This window comes from Limanda limanda, chromosome 12 (assembly GCF_963576545.1).
Source record: "Limanda limanda chromosome 12, fLimLim1.1, whole genome shotgun sequence".
In the NCBI taxonomy this organism is placed as follows: Eukaryota; Metazoa; Chordata; class Actinopteri; order Pleuronectiformes; family Pleuronectidae; genus Limanda; species Limanda limanda.
This window is the reverse complement of record NC_083647.1, coordinates 26,806,067-26,826,860: the sequence shown is the minus strand read 5'-3', so window position 1 is coordinate 26,826,860 and position 20,794 is coordinate 26,806,067. Positions and strand designations below refer to the sequence as shown.

General features: G+C 47.0%; 1 protein-coding gene across 1 annotated transcript in view; it reads left to right on the top strand.

Annotated features, from left to right (window-relative positions):
- syt16 (synaptotagmin XVI) overlaps positions 1–16,007 on the top strand; it is a 48,984-nt gene extending 32,977 nt beyond the window's left edge. The window contains exons 5-12 of the mRNA XM_061082209.1: positions 4,482–4,655; positions 5,882–6,024; positions 6,158–6,257; positions 7,712–7,942; positions 10,819–11,060; positions 12,772–13,230; positions 14,200–14,389; positions 15,283–16,007. Coding sequence (XP_060938192.1) covers positions 4,482–4,655; positions 5,882–6,024; positions 6,158–6,257; positions 7,712–7,942; positions 10,819–11,060; positions 12,772–13,230; positions 14,200–14,389; positions 15,283–15,596 — 1,853 coding nt within the window. The 3' untranslated portion in view covers positions 15,597–16,007. The remainder of the gene's footprint in view (positions 1–4,481; positions 4,656–5,881; positions 6,025–6,157; positions 6,258–7,711; positions 7,943–10,818; positions 11,061–12,771; positions 13,231–14,199; positions 14,390–15,282) is intronic.
- The last annotated feature ends 4,787 nt before the right edge of the window (positions 16,008–20,794 follow it).

Sequence of the window (20,794 nt, the reverse complement as noted above, 5' to 3'; positions counted from 1 at the left end):
AACACTTAAAGCGTCACTCAGATAATAAACAGGAGAATCTCTGTCCGTCCGTCTCGTCTGAATCCAGATTTTCTCCGAAACCACTCGTCCGATCCGACTCAGCGTTGTCTTGCTTAGGATCCCAGGACGTGTGTCAGTTAACGTGAAGTTAAAGTCAGAACCGCTACAAAAGCCGTGCAGCGTGAAGAACATTCATATCACACACTTTCCAGGGTTCGATGGACGATGGAACTCAACCGTCGACGACACAAAGAACAGAACTGTAGCTGTGTCCAGCGGCTGCAGAGGAATCTTTGCGTTCGGTCTACGAAGTCGGGTCCGACTCGCCGGGTCTACGTAGCGTTTCCTGCCCTTTCTGTTGCATCGTATACTTTGAGTCACACGCAGAGCTAGCTAGCTGGCTAGCTTCATCGCCGGCGTGCAATGAAACCTGGCATAGATTTGACTGATCCACCCGTTGGATCCTTCGCTCCTCAGGACACTTTCTGGCTGCGTTTGAAGGAGCCGTCAAAATGGCGTCGCCCAGTGGCTCTGCCGGGTTATCGCAGAGGAGCAATCACCTCCCCCCCCCCCACAGGCACAGGTTGAACGGGCACTTCACTCGTGGTAATAATCTGCAGAAGGAGCAGGAGACACACGCAGACTCCTACGAGTAATTACCAGCGTTAACGAGTGACCTGAGAACGAACTCTTTTATTCAATCGCTCAAAAAGAAGAAAGAATCGAGTACAAAGCCGCGTGTTCGTCCTTTTCGGGAAGTCTTGTGTCTCTCGTTAATGAGCGGTAACGTCGTGGCCTTCTCCTCCGCCGCTGCCACGTCGCCGTCTTCTTCTTCTTCTTCTCCACCCCCCCCCCCAGCCTAATCTAACACTCACATCAAAGTGCTCTCTTCTCCCTCTTCTGGAGATCCTCACTTCAAAGTCGGGTTGGAAAGTCAGCAGCTGCATAGTAATGAGGGGATCAGGATTAAGAATTCACACACACACAAACACAAACAGGCTTTCAGCTTCGTGTTTGTCGCAGATTAGATATCGTGAATCTTTTATTGCCGCTGCTTCGTTCTCTGCGTCTCGTTGAGTTCTGGGTCAAACGCCTCCTCAGTTCATTCATTCTCCATATTTTACGTTGGGTATGTTTGCATCATGTTTCATCAACGCAAATATCAGGACAATCTCAATCCAGTTTCTTGTGCCAGCCCACTCGTAAAAAAATCGTTCCTCCAATGTGAGAATACAACAAGAAATTCTGCAGAGAATTCTTAGTGAACTCATCGTTGACGTATTTAACGAGAATCGGGTTAAAAAAGAGAAGTCATAATGTCTATAACTTGTATTTCAAGAGTTTGTGTTTGAAAACTGTTATTGTTAGTCCTGGTTTTCCTTCCACAGAGAATAATCTAGATCGATCTATTTAGCGGTTAAACCTGAAACTGAGAGAGAAGTTGTTTTTGGCCCTAATTCTAACGTTTGTGTGAGTTTTATTATTATGATGTTTTTGGAATTTCCTTATTTCCTCAAAACAGACTTGTCCTTCCTGTTAGTTAATGGTTCTACACCATGTGAGTGAGTTTAGCATCGAGCTTCATTATTTTACTCATCGAGTTCAAGAGCGTTGAACAACGTTTCAGACTCTTTCTCCACATTTCGTTAAAAGCACAAGATGACGAAGCGTTTATCCACTTGGTGAAATCTGGTGAACGGGGATGGAAGCGACGTGTGTGAGACTCAGAGAAGAAGAGATCGCAGGGTTTTATGGATCAATATACAGATTATTTGCAATTGAACAAAAGATAAGAGGATATTGAAAAAGATCATTGTATCTCTAATAAATGTGAAGCGTGAGGAGATGTGAGGAGCACATGGAGTTGAATGAAGGGCAATCGAGTGTCTGTGTGTCTGTGTGTGTGTCAGTGTGTGTGTGTGTGTGTTTGTGCGTGCAGCAGGTGTGAGGCCAGACTTTGACCCGGGGTGTCTTCCTGTCCATCTGGGTGCAGACAGTAGGAGCCTCTGAGTCTCCAACACTGAGCTCAGTGTCCGACTGTCAGAGCAGCTGAGAGCGAAGCTCCGCTTTACGGCTGCACCCGAACACACCGTCCTTTACTGTAGTTCAGACCCTCAGGGAAACAGATCCTCATCGTCTCCTCGCTGCCGCCGGCGTCACAGACGTGTCGGCGAAGGAAAGAGTCGCTGGTGGTGATGTTTTGGTTAAAGAGTCAAAGTCAGAAAGGGTTATAACGTGTAAACACTTCCAGACGTTCCTCTGTGGGCGAGAGCAGCAGCAGCAGAGAGTCACACTCACATTAACTTTTATTTATAAAACAGCCTTCAACACAAAGTGCAGCTCAAAGTGATTTACACTCAGATCAGACACATGAGAAATAAGAAGATCAACAGGAACACGATTAAAAAAGACATAAAACTTAAAGACAGTTTGTAAAATACTTCAACATCATCAGAATCAGCTGCAGCGAGTTGAAGAGTGAAGCTGAACTGGGATCAGTGAAAAAGACTCAGAGGTTATTAAGAACCAGAGTTTCAAATATGAAGGACACACTTGTATTTGATAAATAAACAATAATAAGCAAAAAATTCAATTCATTTCTTGTCATGCAGTAACTGAATAACACACACACACTGTTACACACACACACACTGTTACACACACACACACACACACACACACACACACTGTTACACACACACAGTGTTGCTTGGTGACGTGTTTGACGCAGATTATTATAAATTCATTATTAATTAGGCTCCTCAAGTGTGTAGCTTCTTAAAACTGAGACAGAGAAAGTTATTAAAAGATTGTTATTGAAATAAGTAAGAGATAATAGTATTTACACAGACACACACACACACACACACACACACACACACACACACACTGTTACACACACAGCCTGTTGCTTGGTGACGTGTTTGACGTAGATAATTAATTAATTATTAATAAGGCTCCTCAAGTCTGTAGCTTCTTAGACAGAGAAAGTTATTAAAAGATTGTTATTGAAATAAGTAAGAGATAATAATATTTACACAGACACACACACGCACACACACACACACACACACACACACACACACACACACACACACACACACACACACACCTACGCTGTGGAGTCCTGTCTCTGGCGTCTCTTCTCAGTTGGATGTGTACTCGTCTCCATTTGCTCCCATTGATTCTCTTCTCTGCTCTGTGAAATGTTACCGTGGAAACAGGAGACGGCGCCCCCCCCCCCAGCCCCCCCGCTGTGCAGTTCTATTCATCGCTGTTGAAGGAGCCTCAGACGCCTCGTTGAGAGCAGATCCTCACGTTATCGCTCCACGTCTCTTCTCTACCTCCTCTCCTCTGCGTCTGGTTTCTATCTGTTTGCTTCTCGCCTCGGCTGATCTCTTCTTCTTCATCTTCCTCTTTTCTATTTTGCAAAATCTGTCTTCACTCCATCTTCACAATTCTTTTCAGATCTCCACAAATATTTATTTTCAAAAATAGGGTGGTACTGGATTCCTTCTTGCCAATCTCTTCCTGGCAAAAACTGTTTTTGATTCGGAATGAGTTTTACCAGCAGCGAGTCTCATCCACCAGTGAGGAACATTGTGGTTTCAGTTTATCGTAACCAATTGAAGACACCACACACAATTCCCATCCTAGAAATATGAATCCATCTACACAAATACCAGAATCTGATTTCATGTGAGAACTAAGAAATGAAAACCAAAACTGAAAAAGGGAAAAAAGTAAAGGTAAAAAACTGAGAAACACGAAGCAGAGCTGAAAAGCATGAAAAGAAAAGCTGAAACACAAAAGACAGAAACAAAGAACAACAAAATGCAAAGAAATACTGACGCACAAAAATATAACACAAAGAAAAACTGACTCAAATAAAAACTGCAAAACTGAATTGTCCATGTAGCTTTAGCCTCAATCTTTTATCATGATATCATATATGTAATAATGCCTGTATTTATGTACATATCTATATCTATCTATATAGATATTTGTACATATGTATATATATATATATATATGTATACTTGTCATGTAAATAAACGTGTGATTAGCCTCCAAAGCTAAAGTCTCATCACTGTTGCCACGGTTTCAGGCCTTAGCTGCACATGTGTGTGTCCTTCACAGTGAATAAGGGGGCGGGGCTTTTTCTTTTCATGTTACTCAGTGAAATTCTCACAATTAATAATAAAAATAAAATGTTTCAGTTCATTTCTTGATGCAGTAAACTGTTGCACTGACCTGCTGATGAGCAAGGCACTGAAGTGAACTCGTACTAAAGTGTCACTCGTTCTGTCTGTGTGTCACATATACCATGCGTACTGTGTGTGTGTGTGTGTGTGTGTGTGTGTGTGTGTGTGTGTGTGTGTGTGTGTGTGTGTGTGTGTGTGCGGGTGTGTGTCCAGGCTGTCTGTTTGTGTGGTCTGATCAGTGTGTCATTGTGTGTCCCCTCTCCCTCCTCCTGCCAGTCACCCCAGAGGCCATCGGCTTCCTGTCCGCCGTGGGCGTCTTCATCGTGGCGTTGGCCGTCCTCTTCCTCTTCATCAACAAGAAGTTGTGTTTCTCACGCGTGGGGGGGCTGCCCTGCCTGGAGGAACATGGCCGCCGCAAGAAGGGACGCCAAGGAATCCGTCAGGGTCTCGGTGAGTGAGCGACTCCAGAAGTCCTCTTCTTCTTCTTCTTCTTCTTCTTCTTCTTCTTCTTCTTCTTCTTCTTCTTCTTCTTCTTCTTCTTCTTCTTCTTCTTCTTCTTCTTCTTCTTCTTCTTCTTCTTCTTCTTCTTCTTCTTCTTCTTCTTCTTCTTCTTCTTCCTCTTCTTCTTCTTCTTCTTCTTCTACTGTTTAATTCTGTCTCTACCATAGATATAAACACTAGATGACTCGGCCGCGTTGCCGGCCAACGGAGCCGGACGTCACCACATGGCGGCCATCTTGCTAGGGGGCAGCTCGCTCACCCATAACATTGTGTTGGTAAATAACCACAACTTGCTCAATTTTCCACCGATTTTGAAACGGTTTGGTTTGTTATACACGTCAGATATCTAGTTATGACACTGCATAAATTATTATTTCTTTTTAGAAAATAACATAATTATTCATAAGTGTGCAGTGTCATAACTACATCTCTGACGTTTATAACAAACCAAACCGTTTCAAAATCGGTTGAAAATTGAGCAAGTTATGGTTAATTACCAACACCATGCTATGGGTGAGCGAGCTGCCCCGTAGCAAGATGGCCGCCATGTGCAGACGTCCGGCTCCGTCGAACGAGACATCTAGTCTTTATATATGTCTATGGTCTCTACTTCCTGTGATTGGTCCAAAAGTCCAAACTTTCCAAAAAGTGTTTTCACTGCAAAGCATCAGAACCGTGGAACCGTTCACACCTGGTTTATATTTATGTAAAAAGTCTGAAAGTCCGAAACAAACAAATACACAACATGTGAGATCCACCGAGATGAGTGTGTCTGTGTGTGTGTGTGTGTGTGTGTGTGTGTGTCTGTGTGTGTGTGACCCCAATTAAACTGTTGTGGAGCAGAGACAGAACGTGAGTGAGTGTGTTGTTGTGCAGCAGGTTTCTGTGGGTGTGAGTTTGTGTGTATCGAGTGAGTCAGACACACACACACACAGCTCATAGTATAAAACATTATCTATAAAACCGACGCACAAAACACTCTTCCATGCTTTTGTCTCTTTGCGTCGCCCGGTGACACTGTGTGTTTCCTCCCACTTGTCAAACAGTGAGAACACACAGAGCAAAGGTCACGAGAGGTCAACTGAATATCACACCCTTAAGGAGCAACAGGAGCTGAGTGTGTGATTTGTGCTCGTTGCGTTAATCGTCTCAAACAAAATGAACAACACATCCAGCTGTGCAGCTTCAGTCGCTGCTGCTCAGCCCAGATGTTCCCCAGCCGGTCGGAGCCGGTTCCAGAGGCTTCGTTATCGGATCTGAAGCGACAGCAGCAGCAGGACGCTGGAGCCCGGAGTGGGCGGAGTCTGAGAGTCGACCTGTGAGCAAACAGCGGGTTGTCGGTCGTCCCCCCCCCGCCCCCCCCGCAGCAGGTGCAGCCTCTGGTATTTCCAGTCGGTTTTTCCTGAGCAAACAAAACCCTCGTGTGTGCAGTCGCTCTGTAACGTTCACAGCTGGAAACGCTCCGGAGCAGGAGGAAGCAGCTCGGGATCAAAAGCTCAAAGTGGAAACTTCGCTTTAACCGAATCGATGAAACTCACTCGTCACTTCCAGGTAATTTGTGTTTTCTGTGTTAAAGCAGAAAAAACACTTGTGGGAAAACTCCTGCGATACTTTTCAGCTGAATGTTCTTGTTTTTCGGTTCATGACTCATCATGTTTTATGTTTTTATTTTTCAGTATTTTATTAAACTCAGTGGTTTCAAGTGAAACTCATTGATTGTTATATTAAATTGAAATGAATTAAACCTTCAGCATTTTTATCAGAAAATGGTCAGTGGGTCATTTTTGATGCCAATTCACTTTTTCACATAATTCTTTTTTGATATATTTGATTATAATGACATTTGTTCGATACTATACTTTAGTTTCTTTGTGATTTCGGCTTCATTCTGTTTATCTTCGTCATGTTGTCTGGTTGTTTCTCCGTCTCATCGTCATGTTCACGATATCTCCAGAACGCCACGAGGGAATTTCTTTCAATTTGGTACAAACTTTGATTCGGACTCACAGATAAATCACTGATTAGAACCTGGTGGTCAAAGGTCAGAGGTTAAGCTTTAAGACACCTTTTATAAATGATGTATTTTGTGTTGTGAACGCAACATCTCGTGAATCCCTTCGAAGGGAATTTCATTAAATTTTGTCAAACATTCATTAGGACTCAAAGATGAACTGATTCGATTTCAGAGGTCAAAGGTCACAGTGACCTCCTATGAATCTGGAACCGTCTTTATGTCGACTAGAGCTGGACTGATTGACCCAGGGATACAGCTGCAGTATGTGTAGGTGTGTGTGTGTGTGTGTGTGTGTGTGTTTGTCTGTGTGTGTGTGTGTGTGTGTGTGTGTGTGTGTGTGTGTGTAACAATCACTGATCCACGTCACTTCGCTGCCGTCTTTGAAAAGCTGAAGAAGACAGAAGTAAACCGACCAATCAGCCGTCGCTCGCCCACTCACAGAGCGGCTTCCTGTAACCATGGCGATCGCTCAGGTAGCGACGCTGACCTGCACTTGAGGGGGGGGGGGGGGGGGCGCGTCATTCATTCAGCTGTTGCTATCCAATTATGGTCATGTACATGTGATCATCAATCAGCTGCTGGAGATTCAAAACTGTAATAACTAATAACTACGGTTGACAGATCATTTACGATTCTACTACTGCTGCATTTATTTTGAAAAGGTTTGGAAAAGGTTTCGACTCTGAACATGTCTACACAACATGTGCATTTGTTTTGGAAAAAGAAGACACACATCTAAAATATTAAATTGAGAGAAACCAATTGATGTTTCATAACCAGTTCCCTGTAAAACCTTTAAGAATGATCCTTCTCAGTCTGTCCAGGACCCAGCGATGAACGCTGAGGATCCTGTTTGAAACTCACTCCGCTCTCATGCTCTCCTTCCTCCTGGATTTCCTCTCCTCTCTCTCCTCTCTCTCTTTTCTCTCACTCCTTTATCCCCAAAGCTCTTCCCGGTGGTCACCCCCCCCCTCTCCCTGTGTTTCTCCAGTGGACAGCTTCGGGGACGACGACGGCCTCAGCTCGTCCGACAGCGAGGACGAGGTCCTGAAGCAGTTTGAGATCTCCGTGTCGCGCTCGCAGAGCTTCCGCTGCACGGCGCCCGGCGGCGGGGGGGCGGAGCAGCCGGCGCAGACGTCCCAGCTCGCGTTGGGTCGACGCCACAAGTTCACACGCCTGTCGGACCAGGAGGAGGGGAGCACCGAGCCGTCGGACTGTGAAGGTGAGTCTCTGATCTCCTCCATAACTCCAACTTCCTCAGGAAACATTACAGCACCAGCACCATCAGGGGGGGGGGAGGAGCCGGGAGGAGAACCTGGGGCTGGGAGGAGCCAGGAGGAGAACCTGGGGCTGGGAGGAGCCAGGAGGAGAACCTGGGGCTGGGAGGAGCCAGGAGGAGAACCTGGGGCTGGGAGGAGCCAGGAGGAGAACCTGGGCCTGGGGGGAGCCTGGAGGAGAACCTGGGCCTGGGAGGAGCCTGGAGGAGAACCTGGGCCTGGGAGGAGCCTGGAGGAGAACCTGGGGCTGGGAGGGGCCGGGAGGAGAACCTGGGGCTGGGAGGAGCCGGGAGGAGAACCTGGGCCTGGGAGGAGCCGGCAGGAGAACCTGGGGCTGGGAGGAGCCGGGAGGAGAACCTGGGGCTGGGAGGGGCCGGGAGGAGAACCTGGGGCTGGGAGGGGCCGGGAGGAGAACCTGGGCCTGGGAGGAGCTGGGAGGAGAACCTGGGTCTGGGAGGAACCTGGAGGAGAACCTGGGCCTGGGAGGAGCCGGGAGGAGAACCTGGGCCTTGGAGGAGCCGGGAGGAGAACCTGGGCCTGGGAGGAGCCTGGAGGAGAACCTGGGCCTGGGAGGAGCCTGGAGGAGAACCTGGGCCTGGGAGGAGCCTGGAGGAGAACCTGGGGCTGGGAGGGGCCGGGAGGAGAACCTGGGGCTGGGAGGAGCCGGGAGGAGAACCTGGGCCTGGGAGGAGCCGGCAGGAGAACCTGGGGCTGGGAGGAGCCGGGAGGAGAACCTGGGGCTGGGAGGGGCCGGGAGGAGAACCTGGGGCTGGGAGGGGCCGGGAGGAGAACCTGGGGCTGGGAGGGGCCGGGAGGAGAACCTGGGGCTGGGAGGGGCCGGGAGGAGAACCTGGGGCTGGGAGGGGCCGGGAGGAGAACCTGGGGCTGGGAGGGGCCGGGAGGAGAACCTGGGGCTGGGAGGAGCCAGGAGGATAACCCGGGCCTGGGAGGAGCCTGGAGGAGCACCTGGGGCTGGGAGGGGCCGGGAGGAGAACCTGGGGCTGGGAGGGGCTGGGAGGAGAACCTGGGCCTGGGAGGAGCCGGGAGGAGAACCTGGGTCTGGTCGGAACCTGGAGGAGAACCTGGGCCTGGGAGGAGCCGGGAGGAGAACCTGGGCCTGGGAGGAGCTGTGAGGAGAACCTGGGTCTGGGAGGAACCTGGAGGAGAACCTGGGCCTGGGAGGAGCCGGGAGGAGAACCTGGGCCTGGGAGGAGCTGGGAGGAGAACCTGGGGCTGGGAGGAGCCGGGAGGAGAACCTGGGCCTGGGAGGAGCCGGGAGGAGGACCTGGGGCTGGGAGGAGCCGGGAGGAGAACCTGGGGCTGGGAGGAGCCGGGAGGAGAACCTGGGGCTGGGAGGAGCTTGGAGGAGAACCTGGGGCTGGGAGGAGCCTGGAGGAGAACCTGGGGCTGGGAGGAGGACCTGGGGCTGGGAGGAGCTGGGAGGAGAACCTGGGGCTGGGAGGAGCCTGGAGGAGAACCTGGGGCTGGGAGGAGCCTGGAGGAGAACCTGGGTCTGGGAGGAGCCGGGAGGAGAACCTGGGGCTGGGAGGAGCCGGGAGGAGAACCTGGGGCTGGGAGGGGCCAGGAGGAGAACCTGGGGTAGACACAGAACTTACTGGAGGTGAAACGTCTCCCATCAGGCCTCTGGACACCTCGGTACTCACCAGTTCATCAGGACTAAAACGTGAACTGATTCGATTTTGTTGTCAAACGCAAAAAAAATCCTTGAGGGTGGTCAGAGGTCAAAGGTCAAGGTCACTGTGACCTTACAACACAACGTATATGAGCAGCTGGTTGTTGAAATTGTTTTGTGCAAGACACTTATGTACAAGGTAGAGTACACACACACACACACACACACACACAAACACACACACACGGGCTGGTGACTCACTTCAGCTGGTTGCCATGGTGACCTCCTCATGCAGCTGTGGATGTAACACTTAGAAGAATCTTAATGACAATGAATTGGAGATAATTGCTTTAGAACGGTTTGAGGTACGACCTGTTCCCCGAGTTCTTCTGTCTCCTGAAGGCCGACGTGAGACAGGTCACATGACAGGTCACATGACAGGTCACATGACAGGTCACATGACAGGTCACATGATCACACAACCAGGTTCAGGAAGCTTCTGATTCTCACTCGATCGTCTCCTCTGATAAAACATCAATCGATTTCTAGCAAAGTAACAATTCCTGTTTTGTTTTTTTGTTAAATCTTTACTTGTACAGAATATAAACACAACTTCTGTCGTTATATTTGTGTGAATGTGTTTCCTGGACCGTCGGCAACACATTCTCTGCATATATCTTTATAAGGTAAATTATAAAATGGAACACATATTTGCTGTGTGTTCACAAAGCTGCGTCACCATCCTCGTAGTGGTTACCTAGCAACACGGCTGAAGTTAGACAAGTTTTAACACATGTAGTGTTAACGTCTCAGAATGGTTGAAGCGTGAATGAGTCCTGGGATAGGTCGAGCCGAGAAGGATCCGCCCACTGGAGCCGAGTCGAGCCGCTGAGATCTCCCCCTGGTGGTTGTCATAGTGAATTCCCTTGTGTGGCTGCAGGGGGCGCTGTTGCTCAGTTACTGTTACGTCGTGTTGCTTTAATACGTCACCTGAAGGCCACTCAGAGCATCGTAACTTGTCCCTCGGTTCAGTCGACTGTACGTACAGAAGCTAGCGGGACATGCCCCCTCCCCCCCCGTGAGAAGACGTCCTTCCCGTCAGTCAGTTGTCCTTTGACCCGCAGGTTTAACACCAACCACCAGGGGGGCTAATGCCGACTTTCCCACCCTGTTGCCTTCCCTGTGCAGAGATGGCGGCTCAGAACCAGTCGGGCTTCCAGGACCCGCTGTCGGCCGCGGTCGAGGAACTGGAGAGGGCGTCGTCCGCCCCCCCCGACCACCCGTCTCTCCACGACACATCGGACGCCAGGGAGAGTCCCGCCCCCAGCACGAGGCGACCGGCCGCGGACGGCAGCGAGGACACGCAGCCGGCGGCGCAGGATCGCGACCAACATGACATCACGGACAGCTCCTCCACCTGGAGCCCCGAGGTACTGCAGCCGGACACTTAGCATCATTGAAGCTTTTATCATTTACAGTTTAACAGATAAACATAAAAAAGATCAGAAATGAATTGTTTCCCACGTTAAACCAAATACACCCGGGGGATTATTTAACGGGGTCACAGAGCTGTTTACCCATCATGCTTTGCAGAGGTGTCATCATTCAGCCGAGGATTATCACTCGTTATCCAATCAGGTTCATTTGGACACGAACCAATCACGGATCCAGGTTTTATATAAATAGTTGATATTTCCTTCACTCTCACTACGAAGCTTTGGGGAATAAACACAAGCTCATGAATAATGTGCACTGTGTGTGTGTGTGTGTGTGTGTGTGTGTGTAAGAGTGTACAAGTAAATACATAAATACATGCACTACATGTATTTCTGGTGGATGCTATTTTCAAGTGGGTATTTTTACACAAGTCCAGGGTTTGTCTTGTCTTTGTGTGTCTGTTTTTGTGTGCATGTGCGTGCTTTCAGTCACCAAACCACACTTGGAAATTCGGAGCAATCCTCAGGAAACCACGTTGGAACAGTTTATTTTTACAGTTACATAACAACAGTGCGACTGCAGCTAATAATACTAGAACCTCTACTCTGATTACTGCCACTGTAAGTACTGTACTTTATTACTGTGGTAATAGTACTTTAACAGATGCTGCTTCCTTTCAAAAACACAACACACTGTACCTTACGCTCAGTAAACGTTGACATATTGAACAAAGTGACACCGAGGGACACAAACATATCAGCAAAGATTCAAAAAAACTAACAATATATTGATTGAAAAGCCCATAATCAGATCAGATCCATATTATTAATATATATCTATTGAAAACGCACTGTATAGATGTTGTCTATTGGTAATAATGGAAGATAAGGAAATAATAATTAAACAGGATAGATAGAAAGTGAGGAGGATAAAACAAAAATATCTCTCTGCTGTTCGATGTAAAGTCCGTCTGCTGCTTGTGAGTTTCTGGTTCTGAACAATAAACAACAAATAATAAAACATAACTGGAGTGTTTCAACACCTGCACATAAAAGATAAATCCTCCTGAATCTGAAACGTTTGGGTCTATGGGGACGAGCGTGAATCTGTTCTTCGAGCCGAGGAGATTCTGTTCAGAAGGTCTTTGTGCTGGGAACACGTGGGCTGAAGGAATCAATGCTCGAAACCGTTTCTTTGTTTGCTCTCGTTCGGCTGCGTCTCTCTTCATCTCTCAGCCAATCACGTGTCCAGGTGTAAAGGAAGCGCCTCACCAGGCCGGTGGGAACGTTCTCTCTGTCGCTGGAATCGATTCTCACCTGATTCACTGATGCTTGGTTTTAATTCAGACGTTTTTCTAACCTGTGAATGTAAATATTCCATCTGGTGTTGGCCTCTTGTTGTTGTTGTGGTGTTTTGCTGGTTCCCGTGTTTCTGTTCCTTCCCAGATGCTTCTGACGTTAGCCTCATCGGAGGTTTACTGTAAATCGCTAAGCCTCTTTGTAGATCCTAGCTTTTGTTTCAACAACACGAAGAAGCCAGCGACTTGTTCCAAACCTCAAACTGTAACAAACCAGGAGTTCGTTTCAGCTTTAAAAACAGAAACTATCCGTGATGCTCTGGTTTGTCTGGATGGTTTCTCTCTTTGACTCCGGCTGAAACACAAAGGAACAGGTTTTTTAAATTCTCTCTTGTGACCCTCCTCAGCAGGAGCAGCCTCCCAAAGAGGAGGTCTCGTCCCAGCCGGTCAGCTCCTTCCGCCCCCCCATCTGCACCTGTGGAGACCTGGTCCTGTCGCTGGAGTACCGGCCCGAGGTGGAGAAGCTGCTGGTGTCGGTGGTGGCGGCCCGGGACGTCCCGGACAAGGCTCGCAGCGGGATGGACTCCTGGCAGGTGCACATGGTCCTGCTTCCCGCCAAGAAGCAGCGGCACAAGACCTCGGTGCAGAAGGGTTCGCTGCCGCACTTCAACGAGACCTTCCGCTTCTCGCGCCTGGAGCCGGCCGACCTGCAGATGTCGGCCGTCAGGTTCCGTCTGTACGCTCTGGGAGGCAGGATGTCCCGGGAGAAGATGATGGGAGAGAAGGTTCTGCGTCTGGGGGGACTCCACCCGGGAGGAGGGACCATGGAGACCACGCTGGTCCTGGAGCCGCGCAGTAACCTCAAGGTGGGACGGAGTTCTACTTGTTTTGCTTTGGACTTAACTTAAAGGAACGATATGTAACATTTAGAAAATAATTTTGAATGAATGACGCCCCCAGTGGTCGTTAGGTGAACTGCGGTCGGCATCCTGTTCCGTGCTCATACTCACGTTGTGTAGCCTCGTTGTTTTATCAGCTGCTTCACACAAGAACTAATTAATTCGACCACAAGGGTCACGACCTTGTTTTTAGAAACCAAGGAAGTCAAGGAAGGTTTAATTTTAAAAGTTAGGTTCACACAATTGTCATTTACAGGACATGTAGTTCAGTTTCCTACATAAAGTATAGAACCGTTGTCATTTGAGAATTATGAGAATAATAACAGATAATGAAACTATACATATACTACAAAGAATAGATAGATAGATAGATAGATAGATAGATAGATAGATAGATAGATAGATAGATAGATAGATAGATAGATAGATAGATAGATAGATAGATAGATAGATAGATAGATAGATAGATAGATAGATAGATAGATAGATAGATAGATAGATAGATAGATAGATAGATAGATAGATAGATAGATTACTTTTTTCATCCCCGAAGGGAAATTAAGTTGTCATAGCAGCCGGTATATTTGAATACAATAAAATACAATACAATAGAATAAAATTAAAAATAAAAGGTAGAAAGAATAAAAAAACAGAAGCACAAGATAAAAATACAATAAAATAGGTAGATAAGGTGCAGTGGCAAGATGATGGTAAAAGTACTGATGATATGATGGTAATGTTATTGTTAGACAGTATATAAGAATAGTACAGTATATATAGTATATAATATAATATATATTTATATATGATAGTAATTATACCAATATAAAAGCATATGAATATGCAAATACGCACATTTTTTTGGTGCAAAGTGATATTTGAACCCCCCCCATTGTAGTGAGACCTGCTCCCTGTGTGTGTGTGTGTGTCCCTCAGAGCGTGGACTCGCTGCTCAGTCTGTCCGCGGTGTCTCAGAGCGACAGCGCCTCCTCCACTCAGTCCCTGACGCACGGCGGCGTCCCCGAGCTGCTGGTCGGCCTCTCCTACAACGCCACCACGGGGCGCATGTCGGTGGAGCTCATCAAGGGAAGCCACTTCAGGAACCTGGCCGTCAACAGACCCCCAGGTGAGACCCCTCACCGACAAACAGGTCAACCAGTGCCGCTGCTGGCCATGTTGGTGCCCTAAGCATAACTCCTTTATGATGCCCCGCCCCCCCACCTCCCGAGAAAAAAACGTTTGTTTCTGCCAGTTTAACATTTTATTAAAACGAAAAAGGAAAATCTACTTTGTAAACACAGAACAGCCAAAACATACATACACACAAGTATTGGGATGTGCAAAATCTTCGTAGAAATTAAATAATCATCCATAAATACAAACTTAAAAGCAGAAGTATACAAGTTAGCAATCTTCTTCAATAAAGCAAAGATTTAGAAGCAGAAAATTCCCACAATTTTACTTTACTTTGTAAACACACTGTGTAGAACAAACACACACATTCAAGTATTGAGAAAATCTTCACTGCTTTGCTGACTTTGTAAACATATTATGTAGAATAGCCAACACACACTATACATTTGAAAGTGCAAACTTTTCTTCAGTAAAGACAATCGTATCAAAATAATTATTGTTGAGGGTTGATTTGTATTTCCTGTTCTAAGCGGGTTGTTGGTAGTGACTCTTATTTTGAAACGGGGGTTTTAGAGGAAGTGGGTTCTGTGATGAGTGAAGTTGTAAAGTGAGCGGAGAATCAACGGGTGTGCTGTCCCGAGCGCATGATCTGCTCTCGTGTCCTTTGAGGTCGGACCTATGATAGAACCAAACGCTCGGCTACATAATTATTATAACTATGATGATTTTTCAGTTTCCTATTTTCTGGTGCCCCCCCCCTCAGGACTTGGTGCCCTACGCACGGCGCGTAGTTCGCGTTCTGGGAGCGGCGTCGCTGAGTACAACACAAAACAACAAGATCACTCACATCTGTTCTCTCTCTCCTCTTCTTCTCCTCCGGTCCAGACACGTACGGGCGTCTGTCTCTGCTGAACTCGATGGGTCAGGAGATCTCTCGCTGTAAGACCTCGGTGCGCCGCGGCCAGCCCAACCCGGTCTACAAGGAGACCTTCATGTTCCAGGTGGCGCTGTTCCAGCTGTCGGACGTCACTCTGCTGGTGTCCATCTACAGCCGGCGCAGCATGAAGCGCAAGGAGATGGTGGGCTGGATCTCTCTGGGTCAGAACAGCAGCGGCGAGGAGGAGCAGCTGCACTGGCAGGACATGAAGGAGAGTCGAGGTCAGCAGGTCTGCCGCTGGCACGTCCTGCTGGAGGCGTAACGCCGGGCCGGAGCCGGGTTCTGATCTAGGTGGAAGTTTATTCTTTATGAGAGGAAAGAAAAGGACTGACAGGACGATGCATGTGGAGCTTCACCTCCGTCCAAACCTGGAGGGGAATCCAACCTTGTTCTGTGGAGACCTGAACAAATTCATCTGCTCCTGGAGGCTGATGGACCTTCAGAATAAATACATATTTACTGATGAATCAAATTAACTAAATCAAAGACAGATGTTGCACAATGAAGCTTTTGAATTTGGATTCTGTTGCACGATTCTCCAACTTTCTTTTTGTCGTCCAATCGTTAATGTTTCTGTAGACTTGAAGGTTTAGAGCAGAAATGGTTTTAGCTCCATCAGCCTCAAGGAGCCGGGAACTCGTCCTCTTCTGTCGTTGTCTTTGTTTCTGTCACAGGATCCTTTCAGAGACATATTTCCGTTAAAAACAAAAGCTGTAGTTTAGTTTGGGAAACTTCTGGAAATGAATGCAAGTCAAGTTATGTCCCCGAAAAAATGACCTGCGATAAGATTTGCAAATCAAAGATGCACAAACGTGCACAGCAACCGGCTCTCAAACGGTTCAAGTCTCCTGCAGAGCCACCGGGTCTTTATCAAACCGCCTGAACACAAAGAGACCGAGAATGAAATGAACGAGACCAATGAGGACGGAGATACTTTAGCTTTTTGTGCATGAGCATGTCGACTGCTTCATGCTCCCGTCGGTTTCTGCACATCCTCAAGAAGTCCACATAGACACTCGCAAAGAGAATGAAGCTGTTTTGAGACTGTTTTGTTACGTTCGTGCACGGCAACAAACCCTCAGTCGTCTGAGCTGTTATAATAAAGAGAAGAAAGTCCGTAAGATGGGATAAAAAACACACAAAATATTAACAGACAGATGTTAACAAAATCAAAAGCAACAGATTTGATGAAATGTCTGAAACGTTTCCTGATCTGAAGTCAGTTTAAAAAAGATCTGGACTTTTAAAACGATCGGATGAATAACACGAGAAATGTTTAGCCGGGTGTCCTGGTTCCTGTGGAAGGAAACGCTGGAGAGTGGAAGTATGAGGAAGAGGAGATGTTTCATGAGGAAGAGGAGGAGGAGGGGAAGGAGGAAGAGGAGGAGGAGGAGGAGGAGGAGGAGGAGGAGGAGGAGGAGGAAGAGGAGGAGGAGGAGGAGGAGGGCGTCTCATTCATATTCAACATTCATTCATATCCTCCTGACACTCGTGTAACTGCAGGAAGACCAGCAGCTGGAGACTCTTAACCCCGATGGGATGAGAGCCCTCACCCCCCTCATCCTCCTCACCCTCCTCACCCCCTACACCCCCTTCACCTCCCCCCCCCCAGTCATCAACACTGAACCATGTTGTTTGGCTGCGTCTCCTTCACGAGTCGGAGCTCATTCCAACACCGTCCACACTGAGCTGAAAAGAGGCTTTAAATCTCTCACTGCAGCTGTGAATAACATGCAATGAATTACCCTGTGTGTGTGTGTGCGTGTCTGTGAGTGTGTGTGTGTGTGCGTGTCTGTGAGTGTGTGTGTGTGTGTGTATCTGTGTGTGTGTGTGTGTGTGTGTGCGTCTCTATGTGGTAATTGGTACAGTTACAGCTGTAGCATTGTACAGTGCGATGCCATTAAGGCTCATCCTCTTTCACTCTTGAGTCATACGCAGCAGCTCAGCCCAGAGGAGGGGGGGTGGGGGGGGGGGTGGGGATTATAGCTGTTTACTGTAGTTACTCCAAAACCCTCGGGGGTTCAAACACCCGCCGCAGCAGAGATGTTTGTGTGAGCGTCCGCCGCTTCCACACCCGTGACGACGAAGCCTCGGTGGTAAATTCATCATCTTCTTCAAAAAGGAAACAAGCTAAATAACACAAAGTCCTTTCAAATCAAATACAACAAATTAGAAACGACAGATGAGATGATAACAAATCCCAAATGATATCGCACAAAATCAATCATTTGAAAGTACTGGCAACACAACAGGATAAAAAAAAAAGCACAACTAATATAAAAGAAGTACACGTTTCAACCAGAGAACAAAGGCATTAATTTGTTTTAACCATCAAACCTCAGCTGAGATTCTTCTGATCCGTTCGTCTCATCGTGGATCCGATCAATCAATCAATCAATCAATCAATCAATCAATCAATCAATCAATCAATCAATATATTCATTCAGCCCATAATAACAACGACTCCTTCAGGAATAAGTGAAGCACGCGTGGAGAAGTTCTTTAAATATAAAACTATTTCATATCACTTTGTTTATATCACTTTTGTCTTCATCATCTTCATCGAGGAAGATGAGTCTTATGAGCTGTTATAAGATTTTAAAATCAGCTTCAGACGTGAGTGCGAACCATCGACTGTGAATAAATATGGACGACACATCGAGAAACTAAAGACACAACGTCCCAGACACGAGTCACGTGGAGCCGCCACACGCTCTCGACCAATCAGGAGCCAGTCATCAGCCGGTTTATGATCAAATAACTTATGAAAACCACACTTATTAGGGACTTGAACACTTGAACAAACATCAGTGTGATCAGAACTTCCTAAAATTCATTCAAAGAGTACTTCTTAGATGTTTTAGTTGGGTCCATGTCCCATCTGCTGACATGGAGGAGGCGGAGCTATGACCTTCAGAACGTGGCGTCCATCTTTGTTTCCAGTCTGATTCGTGTTCTCTGCATGTCCACTTGTACAGAATCTATAATATCTATTCTTTATATTTTTTAAATGGTCGATGTCGAGTGTTCCTGAACGTCTCCAGGATTCCTCTGGTGGTTGCACATCTGCATGCTGCTGTGTACCCCCCCCCCCCCACCACACACACCCCCCCCGACTCGTATTACAGATGTGACACAGCTGTGCAGACTCTGATGAAGTGCCTGTAACATTTCCAGATGAATCGAATCCACACAGAAGACGTTTGCATGAAGCCTCCGTCCTCCTCCATGTTGTTGTCCCGTGGGACGAGGACGTGTTGACCCGTGGCTCCTCCCCCCTGGCCCGGGCCGCCGTGCATGCCCCCCCCTCCCCACCCACCCCCCCCCCAACCCACAGCATCCACAAAAGCACTTTTTGTACCAAGTTTTTTGTCGTTGCCAATAAAAGCCAGAAGCCCCCCCCCCCCGCTGAGGGCCGGTCTGTCTGCCATCTGCTTTCTCCTTTTTCCTTCTGTCCGTTCTAATCTCTGCTCAGATGTCTGAGTTCTGAGGCTTTGATGCTCACACAACACAACACCACACAACAATAAACAACTAAACACCCACACACCCCCCCTCTTTGTTGGTGGTGGAGTAGAGATTTCCAGTTTTAATTCTTTGGAGAGAGTAGACGAGAGATTACAGGAAGAATCTCGTGTGTTTTTAAAGACAGTTAAATCAAATCTCTGGCAGCAGAAGCTTCGTTAGATTCAGTTTGTTTCTGTTTCTTCATTTGTTCATGTTGGAAAAATCACGTTTTGTCTTTTTCAGTTTCATGTTACTTTTCAAAATGGCTCATGAAAACCTCATCAATGTTCATTTGTCGTGACGTTAATGTTCCGACGTGATCTTTCCATTATACTTTTAGAAATAAGATAAAGACTTAGATCAAAGTATTTAGATTGAGGATAAATCAGCTCATTTAGATCCTTCTAAACATTATATTTGTCATTTTATTGTCAAAATTGTCAAAAAACGTTTTATCTTATTTTTCACATTTATTTCAATGTAATATGCAAAACAACCACAGATGCTAAAAATTAAAAACGCACAACATTAATGAAGCAAAATGATGCAAAATGACGATAAACAATGCTTTAATAAATGATAAATGTAAGAAATACAAGTGACCAATCAATCAGATGTCACTTGTTTAGCTCATATTCACTTATAGAAGCTGTGACGTCTTCTGCTCTTTATCAACAAGAGAGAAACTACAAGAAATAAAACTACAACAGGGAAAAACCTGCCAAAGAAAAAGATGAACGTTGCTCTTCCTCTTCGTCTTCTCCTCCTCATCTTCATCGCGTTCTGCTGAAGTCAGGAAACCTTCCTCTCTGTCGCCGGAGAGATGAGGAGGCGCTGACTCTGTCTCCTAGCAACAGGACACATCTGCCTCCGGCTGGACCAATCAGGGCGCGGGGGGAGCGGGATATTTCAGGATGCTGCTCGCTGCTTCCGTCCGTGTGTCTGCAGGAAGCCACCGGGGGAGGCCACGACTTCAGGCCGAGCGGGAGCGTCGCTGAGTCGGGGAGAGGACGGTGGATGTCTCGCCGAGGACCGGAGGAATCAGGAGGGAGGGACCGAGAGACACCTGCTGCTGGACGGAGGGACGGACAGGCTGTGGAGGACAGAGACAGGAGGACATTGTTCGGATGTATCGGCTGCAGCAGCTGCATGTTAAACCGCAGTGAAGGTAAGTGTATCTATGATGCTCATTTCACAGGAAACAGAAATGCACAAGGACAACACATCATTTTAAAAATCAAAGTCTTTATGGAATCAAAGAAACAGAAAAACATTTAAAAACCCAGAAATAAACATTTACTCTCAGAAGTTAAACCTTAAAAATACAAAATGTGAACCTGCACAAATCCAGTGATTGTTGTTAAGATAAACAATTTGTTCACACAGACACACAAACAGGTGGTTTGTCTCACAAGCAGCTTCGTGTTCTGCAGATTGTGTAAAAAACATAATTTTAATTCTGATCTTTATCGTTGAGTTTTTCCTCTTCTGTGTGTTTCACCTGAGCTGTGACACAGAAAGACCAGTTTCTAAAGAAGGAAGCTCATTGGGAATTTATGATTCTGCTTTCATATCTGCTGCAGAAGGAGCCAGAGCATGAACACTCACACACACATACACACACAGACACACACACACACACAGACACACACACACTTCCCACGCACCCTCACTGTCTCCGCTCACACTCGTCCATCATCGTTCTCCCACAGATTAAATATTCAGTTGCATGTTAAAAACTGTGTTAGTCACTGCAGCAGCTTCAGGGAGCGAATGTTTCTGTCAACGATAAAGCTTCATGATTGATTTATGGCATTTTAAATAACCGCACACACACACACACACACACACACACACACACACACACACACACACACCCTCCTATCTCTCCTCCCTCAGCTCTTTCATGAATCCAAATCAGCTTCTGAGGGCAGCAGATTATTTGGGTTTGTT